We start from the raw sequence: 15,903 nt of genomic DNA, 5'->3' as shown, positions 1-15,903 counted from the left end.
AAAACTTGGAAACAACCAAAATGTTTAAAACAGGGGAATGGTTAATAAAATGATGCCACCCTCAACAAATATTTAAATGGCTTTTTACAAGCTAAAAATACAATTTCTCAACTCTGAGCCGTGCTAGGAGACTGTGGCCAAGCCCTGCCAGAGGGAGGGTGCCCTGAGGCTCCCTGGGGCCCAGATGATTTCTGCAGCCACTTACATTGTCGGTGGCATCCAGGTCACTGCCGGCATCAATGAGAAGCTGCACCAGGCCAGGGAAATTGTGTCTCACAGCGAGGTGCATAGGAGAGGCGCCCTGCTAAGGGGGGAGACACAGGATCAATTGATGGGTCCCTCTCAGGACTGCCCCGCTGCAGGCTGGTGCTGGAGGATGGGAGGAGCGAGGGGTATAGTGCTTCTGGGTTTGGCCCTCTGGCTTCTCAGACAACATGGGTAGCCTGAGGCATTTATAGCCCCAAAGCCTGAATCCCTAGAGGCCAAAACTGATCCTCAAGGTGGGCAGGGGCCTGAAGAGTCAAGTTTGAGACCTCGCTATGCCAGGAACTCACTATGTGACTTCAGGCAAATCATTTCCTTTCTCTGCTACTCTATCTGGCAAGCGATGTTTGCTAAGGGCCCTTCTAGCAACAACATCTTCATGTTCTCTATCATCTCATTTAATTCACACATGCACCAAGGAAGTATACAGGGATGGTATTCTTATTAGTATTTTCATCTTACAAACAGAAACTCTGAGGTTCAGAAAACTTAAGCGACTTTCCCAAGGATATATAGCTAATAGAGACCTTGTATTATAAGACTTTCTACCCCCAGCACCTAGGTAGGTGCCTGATAACTATTTATGTATGAAATGAATGAATGAGAGAGCCAGCCAGGACCAGAACAGAGATCTCACTCCAAGTCCAGCGCTCATCCAAGGCCTCACTTTCCAATGAGTAATATCTCATTGTGGTTTTAACTTGCACTTCCCTCAAGGCTGAAAGACTCCACCCCAATGGTCCCTGGTGACCCCTGACTCCATGACAAAGTGGAGATGGTGCCACACCATCCCTCCCTCTAGGTGATACAGTGACACACATACTGAGGAACAGTACAGAGCCAGTAAAATCAATGGTATAGAGCGATACTTATTGTGGAAAAACATCCTCACATATTGAATATAAAAAGGTTACAGAATAGAATACACACACACACACAACAACAAGAAGAATGCCCACTATTGCCATTACTAGTTTAGGCCAGGAAAAAAAAGGTTTCTCAATATTGGAAAAGAAAATTTTAAAAATACCATTATTTGTAGGCAATGTGATTGTATTTCTAGACAGGTTAAAATAGTTATTAACTCCACCTCCAAAAAAACCCTAGTAGAATTAATAAAAAAGTCATATAGAAGATAAAAACACCCAAGTCAATAGCATTCCTATATTGAATGCCTACATGAAACGACATATTAATTTTAAAAATATATTCTATTCACAACGACAGCCAAAAAATATAAAGTCTGTGAAAGTTATAATCGGAAAAGGATATGACAAAGGCAAACCAAAAGCTATATAACATCACTGAGGGATATAAAAGAAGACATAAAGAAATGGCAAGAAATGTTACTAGTGAAAAAATAAAATATTACAAAGATGATCATTTTCTCTTATATTATTTACAGGTTTAATGTAATCCCAAACCCAAATTTCAATAAATGCCAAAAAATATTCTGAAACACATCTAGAAAAAATTTTAAACCCAGGTAAAACTACCACAGAATTTCAACTGTGTCCTCAGAACATTGCCGGATAAGCGTGAAATCAAAATCAGGCCAAAAGGTCTGTTCTGAGAGTGAATGGGCAAAGGAAACTGACTCACATGCACGACGCAGATGAGCCTGGAGACTTGTTGGAGCTGTAATGGTGGCTCTCCAGGAAGAGGGAGACTATTGAGATACAACAACCAAATACACTAGAGTGGCCTCGGTCGTCCTGGAAATAGGTCTGGGGGAATGTGGTGGGAAAGTGGAGTGGAAAGAGAGCAAGTATTGCTTTTAATTGTTTTATATTTTATTTATAAAAACCAAAAGAACCAAAAAGAACAAAAGGTATCTAATGAAAAGCCTTCTTCCCACCCCTGTCACCCATCAGTTCTCCCCCAGCCCCACTGGTGACCTCTGTCACTGCTTTTACAAGTATCCTTCCAGACACTTTTTTAATGTATATACAAGCAAAACTTTTTTTAAATTAAATTTTTATTTTGAGATCACTGTAGATTCACATGCAGTTAAGAAATAATACAGAGAGATCTGGTGTATCCTTACCCAGTTTCCCCCAATGGTAATGTCTTACAAACCATAGTACGTATCCCAACCAGGACTCTGACATTGATAATATCCACCACCTTACTCAGATTTCTCCAGTTTCACTTGTACTCATTTGTATGTCGGTGTGTTTAGTTCTCTGCTATTTTATCACATGTAGGTTTATGTATCTACTACATAGTCAAGTTATAGAACAGTTCCATCACCACAAGGATCCCTTGTGTTATCCTTTTATAATCATACCCTCCTCCCTCCTCTGCCCCTATCCCCATTCCTAACCCCCAGCAACCACTAATCTGTTCTCTACTTCTATTTTGTCATTTCAAGAATGTTATGTAAGTGGAACCATACAACATGTAACCTTTGGGACTGGCTTTTTTCACTCAACATAATTCCCTGGAGATCCACCCAAGGTTGTTGCATGTACCAATAGTTTCTTCCTTTTATTGCTGAGTTGTATTCCACAGTATGGATATTCCCCACTTTGTTTTACATTCACCTTTTGAAGGACATCAGGGTTGTTTCCAGTTTGGGGCTACTATGAAAAAGCTGCTATGAACATTCAAGTACAGGTTTTTGTATGAACATAAGTTTTCATGTCTCTGAGATAAATTCCCAAGACTGCAACTGCTGGGTCATATGGTAATTGCATGTTAGGTCTTATAAACAACTCCAAAACTGTTTTCCAGAGTGGCTGTTATCATTTTACATTCCCAGCAACATATGAGTAATCCGGTTTCTCCACACCCTTGACAGCATTTGGTGTTATTGTATTAATATCACATTGTGGTTTTAACTTGCACTTCCCTAACAGCTAATAATGTTGAACACTTTTTCATGTGCTTATTTGCCATCTGTATATCCTCTTCAGCGAAATGTTTCTTCATGTCTTTTGCCCATTTTCTAAATGATTCTTTTTTTACTGTTGAGCTTTGAGAGGAGTTCTTTATATATTCTAGACACTAGACTTTGTAAGATATGTGATTTGCAAATATTTTCTTTTGGTCTGTAGCTTGTCTTTTTATTCTCTTAAAAGGATCTTTTGCAGAGCAAAAAATTTTTAATTTGATGAGGTCCAATTTATCAACTTTTTTCTTCCAAGGATCGTATTTTTGGAGTCAAGTCTAAGAACTCTTTGCCTAGTCCTAGATCCTGAAATATTCCTCCTATGTTTTTTTCTAAAAGTTTTATAGTTTTACATTTAAGTCAATGATCCATTTTGAGTTAATTTTGTACAAAGTGTGAGGTTTCAGTCAAGGCTCTTTTTTTGGCTAAGGAAGATTGGTCCTGAACTAACACCTGTGCACATCTTCCTCTATTTTGTAGATGGGATGCCAGCACAGCATGGCTTGATGAGCGGTGTGTAGGTCTGCGCCCAGGACCCAGACCTGTGAACTCTGGGCTGCTGAAGCAGAGCACGAGAACTTAACCACTACGCCACCGGGCTGGCCCCTCGAGGCTCTTTTTCTGCCTGCTGATGTGCAATTGCTCCAGCACCATTTGTTGAAAAGGCTATGTAACCTTCCTCCATTGAATTGCTTTTGCACGACTGTCAAAAAATCAGTTGTGGGGGCCAGCCCCATGGTGTAGTGGTTAAGTTCCCGCGCTCTGCTTCTGGCGGCCTGGGGTTCGCAGGTTTGGATCCCAGGCGCAGACCTATGCAACACTCATCAAGCCACGCTGTAGCAGGCGTCCCACATAAAGCAGAGGAAGATGGGTACGGATGTTAGCCCAGGGCCAATCTTTCTCAGCAAAAAAGAGGAGGATTGGCAACAGGTGTTAGCTCAGAACTCATCTTCCTCACACACACACAAAAAATCAGTTAGGCATATCTGTATAGGTCTCTCACCATCCCCCCCACCAACCCCCGCATACTATTCACATTGTTCTGCAGTTTTAAATAAACTTTTTCTTTTAGAATATATTTAGTTTTACACAAAAGTTGCAAAGATAGTACAGAGTTCCCAAATACCCCACTCAGTTTCCCTTCTACGAACATCTTATATTGGTATGGTATATTTGTCATGATTAATGAACCAATGTGATAGTTTCTCAGACATTCATTGTTTTTGATGACCATGACAGTTTTGAGGAGTACTTATCAGGTATTTTGTAAAATGTCTCTCAATTGGGATTTGTCTGATGTTTCTTCTCATGATTAGACTGGGGTTATGGGTTTGGGGGAGGAAGAGCACAGAGGAAAAGTGTCATTTCCATCACTCCACACTAAGGGGACATGCTGTCAACATGACTTATCACTGTTGATGTTGGCCTTGACCACCTGACTGAGGTAGTGTGTGTCAGGTTTCTCCACCATAAGGTTACTCTTTTTTCCGCTTTGTGTACTGTACTTTTTGAAAGGAAGTCACTATGCAAAGCCCACATTTAAGGAATCCAGAGTTATGCTCCACCTTGAGGTGGAGGTCATAGTATCTACATAAATTATTTGGAATTCTTCTGCACGGGAGATTTGTTTATTCTCCTCCATTTACTTATTTATTCAATCAATCATTTATTTATATCAGTATGGACTCATAAATATTTATTTTATACAGTGGATTATAATCCAATACTACTTTATATATTTTCTTGCTCCAATTGTTCCAGTTTTGACCATTGGGAGCCCTTTCAGTTGGTTCCCACGGGCTCCCATGTCCTTTTGACGTAGCCTCATCATTATGGTTTTTTTTTTTTAATAGACTATTTTTTAGAGCAGTTTTAGGTTCATAGCAAAATTGAGAAGGTAGAGATTTCCTATATACCCCCTGCCCCAACACATTCATAGCCTCCCTCATTATCAACATCCTCCCACCAGAGTGGTACGTTTATTACAACTGACGCATCATTATAACCCAAAGTCCACAGTTTACATTAGGGTTCACTCTTGTGTTATATATTCTATGGGTTTGGATAAATGTATAATAACATGTATCCACCGTTATAATATCATACAGAGTATTTTCACTGCTCTAAAAGTCCTCTGTGCTCTGCCTATTCATTCCCTTCCACTCAACCTCTGGCAACCACTGATCTTCTCACTGTCTCCACAGTACTGCCTTTTCCAGAATGTCATATAGTGGGAATCATACAGTATGTAGCCTTTTCCAATTGGCTTCTTTCATTTAGTAATATGCATTTACAGTTCCTCCACGTCTTTTCATGGCTTGATAGCTCATTTCTTTTTAGCACTGAATCATATTTCATTCTCCAGACATACCACAGTTTATTTATCCATTCACCTACTGAAGGACATCTTGGTTGTTTCCAAGTTTTGGCAATTATGAGTAAAGCTGCTAGAAACATCCATGTGCAGGTTTTTGTGTGGACATAAGTTTTCAGGTCATTTGGGTAAATACCAAGGAGCTTGATTACTGGATCATATGGTAAGAGTATGTTTAGTTTTGTAAGAAAGTGGCAACTGTCTTCCAAAATGGCTGTACCATTTTGCATTCCCAGCAGCAATGAATGCGAGTTCCTGTTGCTCCACATCCTCGCCAGCATTTGGTGTTGTCAGTGTTCTGGCTTTTGGCCATTCCAGTAGGTGTGTGCATCACGGTGTTTTTTATGGAGCACTTTTTTTGTGAGGAAGGTCAGCCCTGAGCTAACATCCATACCAATCCTCCTCTTTTTGCTGAGGAAGGCTGGCCCTCAGCTAACATCCGTGCCCATCTTCCTCCACTTTACATGGGACTCCACCACAGCATGGCCTGACAAGCGGTGCGTCAGTACGCGCCCGGGATCCAAACCCAGGCCACCAGCAGCAGAGCACTTGCATTTAAACACTGTTACACGGGGCCAGCCCCTATGGAGCACTGCTTTACTTTTGTCACAAGGTGCTCCAGACTCATGCTATATATTTCCTGCCCCAGTCCTAGAATCAGCGATTTCTCCACGGAGCCCTGGTACCCTTTATTAGAGAATGTGCATCTTGCTTTTTTCGCAAAACTATATCTTTAAGATCTTTCCATATAAGTATATATTTTTAAAAACTTCCTCATTCTTTTTTATAGCTGTATAGTATTCAATTGCATGGATGTACCATAATTTATTAAACTGTCTCCTATTTAAACGTGGGTTCCAATCTCTTGCTCTTACAAACAATACTGCAGCAAAAATCTGTACATACATCATTCCACACATGTGGAACTATATCTGTAGAATAAATTCCTAGATTTGTTGGGTCAAAGGGCAATGCATTTGCACTTTTTATACATATTGCCAAATTGCCCTCTGTGTGGACTATACCAATTTATCCTCACTCTGGTAATATATGAGGGTGCCTATTTCCCCACAGCTTTGTCAACAAATTTGGCAAAACATTTGGATTTGTGCCAATCTAATGAGTGAAGAATTTTATCTCCATGTAGTATTAATTCACATTTCCCTTAAGAGTCTTCTGTATTTCCTTTTCTACCAAATGTTGCGCATATCCTTTGGCCATTTTTCTCTTGGGTTGTTTTTTTTTTTGGAAAAAAAAAAGTAGGAACTCTTTATATGTTAGAAAGACTCAACCCTTTAGCTTTCATTCTAGTTTGTCATTTGGCTTTTGACTTTGCTTATAGTCTCTTTTGCCAGGCAAAATGTTTTTATTTTTGTATAATCAAATTAATCAATCTTTTATAACATGTGGATTCAGGCCAACTCCCCGACCCCACTTTTCTCTTTCAGAGTGTTCTTAGCTATTTTGAACTTCAATTGTTTAAGAAAAAAGAAAAGATAAATAGATAAAACAAAAAACCTGTTGCTATGTGTATGAGCCACGCCTGCAGTAATCTGAAAGGACGAGGTCAGGCATCCCTGAAAGAGACCAGGACTAGCCCTGTGCTGCAGGTGTTGGCTCAGGATATTGGCTCTTCAGCCTCCCATCAGCTGCAAGGGACCATCCATGCTGGAGGCTAGGGAAGCATTGGGACCTCCCGGACCAGCAGATAGAGATGGCTGGAGTAGGTGAATGTTTACTTGGTATTCATTCATTCAGTGAGTATGTATTGAACATCCACTGTGTGCCAAGTACTGTTCTAGGTACCAGGGATCCAGCAGTGGACACAACGGACAAAACCTCTGTCGTCAGCAGCAACAGCATGGAGTTTGCCTTCTACTGGGGAAAACTGACAATAAACAACATAAAGAAATTAACCTATCAGTTAGTGCCAAATGCTAAGAAGAAAGCAAAAGTGTCAGGGATGGGGGAATGGATGGGAGCGTCTGCTCTTTTAGAAGAGTGAACAGAGGAAGAGATACTAGAATGGCAGACTGTGTTAATTATTTGGGTCAGCCCTCAACTAGGGCAGGAAAGAGCATGAAATCCCACATTAAACAGTTCATTGTAAGAGAATGGTCTCTTAAAAAGCAGAACCCAATAAACTGAAGTATTTGCTTTTTCAATAAGAGGTACTGAGATAACTAGTTAGTAATTTTGGAGGAAAAAATACACATTGATCCCTATTTGATACCACGGATATTTAAAAATTGATTTTTAAAAGTTGATGTTTAAAAATCAATTTATGGAAAAATTAGAAGAAAATAAATTATTTTGAAATTATGGGCAAGGAGATTCATTTTCCAAGCATAGAAACAATATAAGAAAAAGCAAATTAAAAAATCATCAGATTTAATTTCTTTGGGGAAAAAAAGCACCTCTGTTTGTAAAACACAAAGCCAGAAGAGAGAAGTGAGGGCCTTCACTTTTTAGGTCTGTGTCTTTTGACACTATTACTACCAGCAGGTTACTTTTGATATTAAAAAAAAATGCAAATATAACAAGTAAAAATAATATAAATGAATAAATAGGCGGAAAAACCAGTCAAAACGAAAGCAGCCTACCAAGAAATCTTTGTTGTTGACATTGGAGGTAGAAGGCTTATATATATTACATAAAGAGCACATACAAACTAATTTAAACATCATTTTAGATCCCTCTATATAAATGGGCAAACAATTTGAAGAGACAATTCACTACAAATGGAAAGATGTTCACTTTCAATAATAATCAAAGGGATGCAAATTAAGACAATAATGAGGGATGTTAGGTTTTATTCTTTTAGTTGGGAGAAAATATAAAACATAATATACGATGTCGGTGAGAGGACTAAGAAATGGCCAACCCACACGCTGCTAGTGGCTCTGCATATTGGCACAAGACTTTTAGGAAGTGATTTGGCTTATATATCAAGAGCTAGAAAGATGTTCACAAGATTTGATCTCAAATTTCCACCTCTGGGAATCTTTCTAAAAGAAAAGTTACATGCATAAAGTTGTGCTTCTTGTATTGCCAAGTAAACTTGGTGCTTTACGATAGTTGAAAAGGTAATAAATCATGGTGTCTCCGTTCAACAGACAAAATATCATCAATAGCTATGCAGGAACACGGAAATGCTCATGATTATCTGGGCCCAAAATTATATGTATATTATAGTTCTAACTATACTAAAGTAGGTCATTTTTTTTTAAAGATTGGTATAGAGTAAATAAACGAGAATATTTGTGCCAGGGTAGTAGAAATATGGATGATTTTGTTCTGTTTTCTAAAATTCCTTTTACGTTTTATTACTTTATTACGCTTCTAAAGTTTAACTTTATTGGTAGACTTAAATTAATATTTGCATATATAGAGAGACATATGTTCTTAGATGGGAAGACTAAATATTAAATTCATTTTAATTATCTCCAATTAATTATAGTATTTTAGTGATTGATATAAATCTTAAATTGATTTTTTTTGAATTGACAAAATTATTTTAAATTTCAACTGGAAGAAAAAACATGTGAGAATATAAAAGGATAAAAGATTATACTAACAGAGAAGAAAATTAAGGGAGACTAGGCTTTATGACTTTAAAACAAATTATAAGGCAACAATAACTAAAATAGCATGGTACCAGCTGAAGATTAGACATAGGACTTATTGAAAGAGAATCACTCGCCCAGAAATAGAGCCCACCCTATATCAAAAGGTAAATATGTGATAAAGGAAGGAATAAAAAAGCACTAAGAAATGTTAGAATTATTTAATAAATGCATTTGAGATAAAAATATAAAAATTTGGGGGAAAAACATCTGTTGAGTAAAATATCACACCATATACAAAAATACATTTTAGGAGGATTAAAGAGAAACATCAAAAATTAATCACAACCAGAAGATTACTAAATTAAAATTCAAAACTTGTGTCAAAAATACCATTGATTACATAAAAATTTACATCTTCAGTATGTCAAAAAATTGTAAGAGCAAACAACATATCTGATGGTCCAAGAGTAATGATCTCATAGAAACTGGTTAAAAACAAACAAAAAACCCACCAATAGAGACAAGGGTTCTGAAGAAATAACTCACAACAGAAGAATCTAAACTAGAAAAAGGAATTAATGGGAAAGGTACAAGGTCAACAGTAATCAAAGAGATTCAAGGTAAAACAAGAACAAAGAATCACTTAACTATAAAATTTATAAAAATATGAATACCTAATATTGGTGAAAGGTCACTCATAAATTACTGGGGCCTATGTGGTCTGACCTTTCTGGAAAGCAATTTGGCAACTTACATCAAGAATCATAAAAATGTTTTTACCACCTGACCCAGAAATCCTGTTTGGAGAATTCATATGTAATGCAAAAGAAATACAAAGTTATATGCCATAAAGATGTTCATGAAATCATTATTTATCGTGGCAAAGTCAGAACCAACTTAAATATCCAACAGTTGAGGAACTGTTAAGTAAAGTGTGATGTGGTCACTGGACCCATCTGGCATTAAAAATGGGCACTAGGAAAACTATGTAGCAACAACCGACACCTGCGCTGGTAGACTCCACTGGACTGGAGTCAAGATTCTGGTGTCTTGATGGGTAAAAACAAATAGGCTTCCCTCTTTCCAGAATTCTGCCTTAGCCTGGATTCTTTCTAGCTGGAGGTGCTACTCTGCATTTGAGGAAAAACTGGGAGAGAATAAAGAAAAGTCATGGCTTTACTAGGGTGTTGGGATTTTTTCGGCCTTTTTTCTCTATATTTCAATGAATTGTGTTATATTGTTTTTACGGTAATTTTAAATACAGTACTTATTTCAGCTATAAGAAATGACCTCTTTCTAATTTAAACAATAGACAGTTCCTCATTTATATAATGGGAATAATAATAGTGCCTATAGATACGGAAACAGAGGCCCAGGGAGGTCAAAGCAGCTTGCCCAAGGTCACTCGGTTTGTGAGTGGCCTGGAAGCCAGGTTGTCTGACACCAAAGTCCACGTCTTAACCACAAGGTTACGTGCTTCCTGTATGTGTACCACAACGTAACAGGAGAAAAATGAACAACCAAGAGGCTAGATCTGTAACATAAAAATCATTACTAAGACCCAGTGGATAAACAAGTAGAGAACACGAGCACATAATTCGCTTGGGAGGAAATGCAAGCTTGGTTCTAATCCTGTTCCAGCTAGGAGCTTATCTGACTCGCCTACGGGCTGCCAGCTCCCGTGGTCCTGGCGCCCCCCACCCCAACCCCAGGGGCCTGAAGCACCGGTCTCTCCCTGCTGTGCTTCATCAGTGAGGTCAGGGGAGACTTTGCAGCGGGGACCCCCTTCAATCCAGGCCCCTACACTTACATGATCAGCCACGTTGGTGCAGCCTCCTGCGTGGATGAGAGCCTGGGCGACGTCCTCGGAGCCACCAAGGGCTGCATAGTGGAGGCAGCTCTGCTTTTTCTAGAGGGAAACAGGCATCAATGCAGTGTCCTAAGGACTTCTCACAGTGGGGTTTACAAAGCAGTTTGGGATTCGTTATCCCATTTGTGTCTCACCACCCCCCCAGGACTATTATCCCAATTAAACTCTGAGGCTGGAGGAATCAATGACTTGCCCAGGCCTGGTGACTAGTAAAAGGTATTCACTATGGCCTCAGCCTTTTCCTCACCTCCTGTCACAAACTCCGGAACACAGGCCAAAACCCGAACAATTCCTTAGCTGGTAAAGACATACAGAGTATCGACTCTGAGGAGATGGTTTTCAAAGAGGGGGACAAACAAGATTTTCCAGTATAGGGCAAACCCCACCTGACATGTACTGCCCAGCTGGAGCAGTTCTCAGCGTGTCCAGGCAGGAGCCTGGCAGGGCCAGAGCAGGGGCTTCATCCTGGACAGGCCTTCTAAGTGCTCTCCTTCAGTCAGAGCCCACCCCTGGGCCAATAACAATCTCACACGAGATACCTCCCCACTTCGCCAGGCAGGCCCCGGAGGTGACCAACTGTCCCAGATTGCCCAGGACTGATGGTTCCCTAGGATGCAGGGCTTTCCGTTTTAAAACAAGGATAATATGGGGCAAAGTGGGATGAGTTGGTCACTCTCCCAAAGTCCCGTCTGAGCTGAGTACACAGGGTGGGTGGGAACCAGTCCACGTCCCAATAGGAAATGCAATCACATTGGGTCTGCAGACCCTACTGCGTGACACTGCAAGGGGTGGGTGTGTTGAAACGGAATGTGCCTCTGCCAGAAACTTCAAGCCAAGGCTGGAGCACAAGGCCCAGTGCAGTGGGCAGCTCCAACCCCATCAACGACCACCAGCTGGACGCAACCTCCTCGTCTCTAAACTTCTATGCTGCTACTGCTGGGGAGGCGGCCCTGACATGTCACTTCTTTTGCCCCCTCCCAGCACCTAGTACTATACTGAGCACAGAGAAGGGACCTGCTGACCAAAGAGCGACACCAAGCCTAAGGAAGGATATCGGGTGCCCTGGGGCAGCTACCTTTCCCCTCTGGGCCTTGGTGTCCCCCCCACACCCCTGGGGCAGTAGTTCCCACACCTTCTAGGAGAGTTCTGCAAATTAAGTGTTTTGTGACTTATAAAGCATTATTAACATTTAGCGGAGTTTAACACTGATATTATTACTAAATTTGTCATTTTGCTATTTATTTTCTACATGTCTCCTGTCTCTTTTGTTCTGTTTCTCCTTGACTGCCTTCTTTTGTGTTAGATATTTTTTAGCATACTATTTTAACTCCTGTTTTATAACTATTTTCACTATTATTTATATTTTATTATTTATTATTAATATTATTTTTGCTTTATTATTGAAATTTAGAACAAATAGAGAATTCCAGACCCTGAAGCCCTTCAACCAGCCAAGAAAGATTGTCATTGATCTAAAAATAAAAAGCAAAAACAAAACCACCAACTCCCTACCTAAAGAAAGGACACAACCTCCCTCTCCGAGACACAGAGGAGAATGTCTAAGGGCTGAGAAGTACAACAGTGAAGGGAGAAGAGGCCTGTCCCAGAGTCACACCAGGCTCCAGCATGAGGGCTGGGGTGGCCCCTGCACAGGTGGGGCAAACCTTCCAGGCCCTGAGCTTGGGAGTCAGGAATAGGCTTTTCAGACTCAGCTTTGCTTCTTACCAGCCTGTGACCTGGGCAAGTCACTGACCCTCTGTAAGCTTCAGTTTCCTCATCTGTAAAATGGGGGTAATTTCTCTGAGGTTAGAGCAATAAAGAGGACTTATGAACCATCAAGTGCCCAACAATAAGAAGACACTGACAGGTGGTGAGCTCCTATCTCACAGCAATGTAAAAAAGTAAGTATACAGCATCTCCATTTCATAGTTGGGAAAGAAGGCTCAGAGAAGTTAAGCAACTTGCCCAAGGTCACAGAGCTCAGCTGTAGAGAAGCCAAGACCAGAACCTGGGCCACTGCCTCATAGCCTCTATTCACACACGTTCAGGAATCATTGGGGCTGCTACTGTTGACATGGTTATGGCTCAGCAGCTGAGGGCAGACAACAGTCGTGGGTTGGCCTGGCTACCTGGGTGAGGGCGTTCACGCTGCTCCCAGCCCTGAGGAGGAGCTGCACACAGTCGGGGTGGATCCCTTCAACAGCCGCGTGCAGGGCAGTCAGACCTTCCTGAAACATACCAGGAGAGGTATGAGCACGGCGGGGAGGCTGAGGCCAACCCTGAGGGGAGAGGACATCCCTTGCGACACGGTTCCCAGGGCCCTTTGAGCTCTCCACTGCCCTGCTGCTGAGGACAACGACCTGGCTTATTTGTGGTTCCCTGAGCCCCATATCTGATTTTCTCATTTTGAGGGACATGTAGTACATTCACTCCCTTCTCCATACCTCTGGTCATGTTCTCCTTGCCCCCCAAGCCACCTCACCCCCTGCTCTCCATCTATTCCCTCCTACTCCAGGAAGCCATTCCAGATCATGCTGGCCACAGCGACTTCTCCCTTCTTTGAGCACACACCATGGGTGTACTTCTTGGTAATCCCTCACGTCTACTGCCCCCTAAGCCTGGAACTTTGTGCTGCTGCTTATCTTTTCCTTGGGGGCTGTTAGTCAGAGAACATGTTCTCAGCTTCTTGGCTTCAGGGCCTCTCCCAGGGGAAAATCAGGCCACACCACAGGCTCTGGATTCCTCAAAGGCAGGGAGCAAGTGATCGTCATGCATCTCTGCATCCTCTGGGGGTGACTCACCACATTCTGCTCCTCCAGGTCCAGCCTGATGTCCACGAGTCGCTGCAACACAGCCAGGTGTCCCCGGCCGGCAGCCAGGTGAAGGGCTGTGTTCCCCTCCTACGGGGAGAAGGGCTCCTGAGGGGCCAGTAGAATCACAGACCCTCACAGGCCCTGGAGACCAGCTAGAGCCGCCCCTCATTTTATAGACACGGAAGCTGCGGTCCAGAGAGACACGTCCAGGTCACAGAGCAAGTCTGTGATGAGCTGCAGCCCTGGAGGCTGGGCCAATGCCACCCTGCCCGAGCACTGTGCCCAAAACTACAACCAGGGGCACTTTCAAGGGCCAAGTCCTGGTCTCTTTCCCTACACTTCAAGGCAGACACATTTCTTGAAAAAAAAAAAAAAAAATCCCTACTTTCCATGCTCCTGTCTAATGTCGGTCCCTCCTGGGACATCCAAATCCACCCCCTCGCTCTGCTGAAAGCCACAGCTCCAGTATCTCTCCTCTGTGCTCAGGCTGTGCCCAGGCAGCCGCATGGCCCAGTCACTCACTTCCTTCATCTTTGCTCAAGAGGTAAGCCTCTCACTGAATAGTGCGGTCCACCCTGACCACACTATTTAAAGCTGCAACTCCTGATCCCTCATCCTGCTTGATTTTTCCTTTATCCCCATAGCACCGATCACCTAACACACTCTATAATTTGCTTGTATACTGGGCTTATTGTTCATTGTCTGACTCTGCTAGAACACGAGCACCACAAGGGCAGGGATTTCTATTTTGTTCTCTGATGTTTCCCCAAGTGCCTAAAACAGGGCCTAGGCCACATGGCAGGTGCTCAATAGATATTTGTTCAGTGAGTAAATAATGTGATGGGGAGCTTGACATGTGTCTCCTGGAACTTGAGAGCCACAAGACTGGTGGTTGCCTCACACTTGAGAAGTCTAAAGGTGACAGTGACAGAGCCAAGAGAGGTGGCTCCACTGGGCGGGGCAAAGGGCACAAAGTTCTTTGTATTAGAAACAGCCCCCACCGAGGGCAGCCTGCTTGGGGTAGTCCTTAAAGAGATCTTACTGCAGAGGACAACGGGAGGCTGACGGGGCCCCAGCAAAGAGGACAGCTAAAAGTGGCCAGCCAGAGAAAAGGTGTGTCCCTGACAAGGAACCACAGACGGAGGACCAGGGCAAGGAGCCCTGAGGAACCTACAGAAGCATCCAGAAGGGAAGATCCAGCTTCGGCCATTCGTCAAGGCCCTGGGACATATCTAGCTGACCCAGTCATGGGGCCTCCAGCTCCAGCTCTTTCCTCCAGCCTGGCCTGTCTCAGTACCTCCCTGAGAAGGAATCGAGACCTTCACATTTAGGCACAGACCCTTAAAGGGCCCAATGAGGATGTGATCATACAGTATACCGAAGCCAAAGCAGCACTTAAAATGGTTAAGAACATACCCCCTATGAGAGACGCACACATCCATAAAACAGCTATAACTACCTTATGGGATTAAAGAAGAAAGATTTAAATTTCCTTTATGATCATCATCATATTAATAAATAAAAATTAAGTTTAAAATGTCCCCTCACCAGCTTTGTTCCACTCCCCCCCTACCCTCTGCAGACACACACACTGTGACCTGGTTGGCTCGCTGCTGCAAGCAAGGACCAGGCTGTGGGAAATACAGTCACAGCATGAAGTCTCTGTTCAAGTAGACACGAAGGAAGCGGGTGAACCGTGGGGGCCGACACGTGCCCCCAGCTAGCAGGGCCATGGAGACAGGGCAGGGCTTTCTTGTTCCTTCTGGGTTATAAATATCTGCGTCCTGCACTTTGAAGCTGCAGGTGGCATGGACCCCCTACCAAGGCACCCGCACTCTGCCTGGGCAGGGCAGGGCGCTCAGTGGCAGGAGAGCTGGGCAGAAGGAGGCCTTGGCCTTGGGCCTGGTGCCCTCTCCCCTCCACCCATGGGGACGCCCAGCCTCTCCACCTCTGTGAGGCCCTGTGAGCATCTGCTTGACGTTCCCAGTGGAATTAACGACTCTCTGGGCTCTCAAAGCCTCCCTGCCTACAGCACCTCTGGCGTGACGTGTGTTGTCATTGGTTCTGACAGGTCTGTCCCCCTGTGCAGGCTGTGGGGTCCCAGCAGGAGTCAGACCTTC

The 15,903-nt window shown here is 42.8% G+C and overlaps 1 protein-coding gene across 5 annotated transcripts in view; it reads right to left on the bottom strand.

Moving 5' to 3' along the window:
- ANKDD1A (ankyrin repeat and death domain containing 1A) overlaps window positions 1-15,903 on the bottom strand; it is a 42,328-nt gene that overhangs the window by 10,006 nt on the left and 16,419 nt on the right. For 3 of the 5 annotated variants that reach the window (XM_058541831.1, XM_058541835.1, XM_058541834.1), the window contains 4 exons: window positions 13,772-13,870; window positions 13,100-13,198; window positions 10,911-11,009; window positions 206-304 (listed from right to left, as the gene is read on the bottom strand). In XM_058541831.1, coding sequence (XP_058397814.1) covers window positions 206-304; window positions 10,911-11,009; window positions 13,100-13,198; window positions 13,772-13,870 — 396 coding nt within the window. The remainder of the gene's footprint in view (window positions 1-205; window positions 305-10,910; window positions 11,010-13,099; window positions 13,199-13,771; window positions 13,871-15,903) is intronic. The other 2 variants (XM_058541832.1, XM_058541833.1) reach the window with 2 other exon arrangements.

This window comes from Diceros bicornis, chromosome 5, assembly GCF_020826845.1.
Source record: "Diceros bicornis minor isolate mBicDic1 chromosome 5, mDicBic1.mat.cur, whole genome shotgun sequence".
Classification (NCBI taxonomy): Eukaryota; Metazoa; Chordata; class Mammalia; order Perissodactyla; family Rhinocerotidae; genus Diceros; species Diceros bicornis.
Note: the sequence above shows the minus strand (reverse complement) of the source record. Positions and strands in the feature narration are given on the sequence as shown.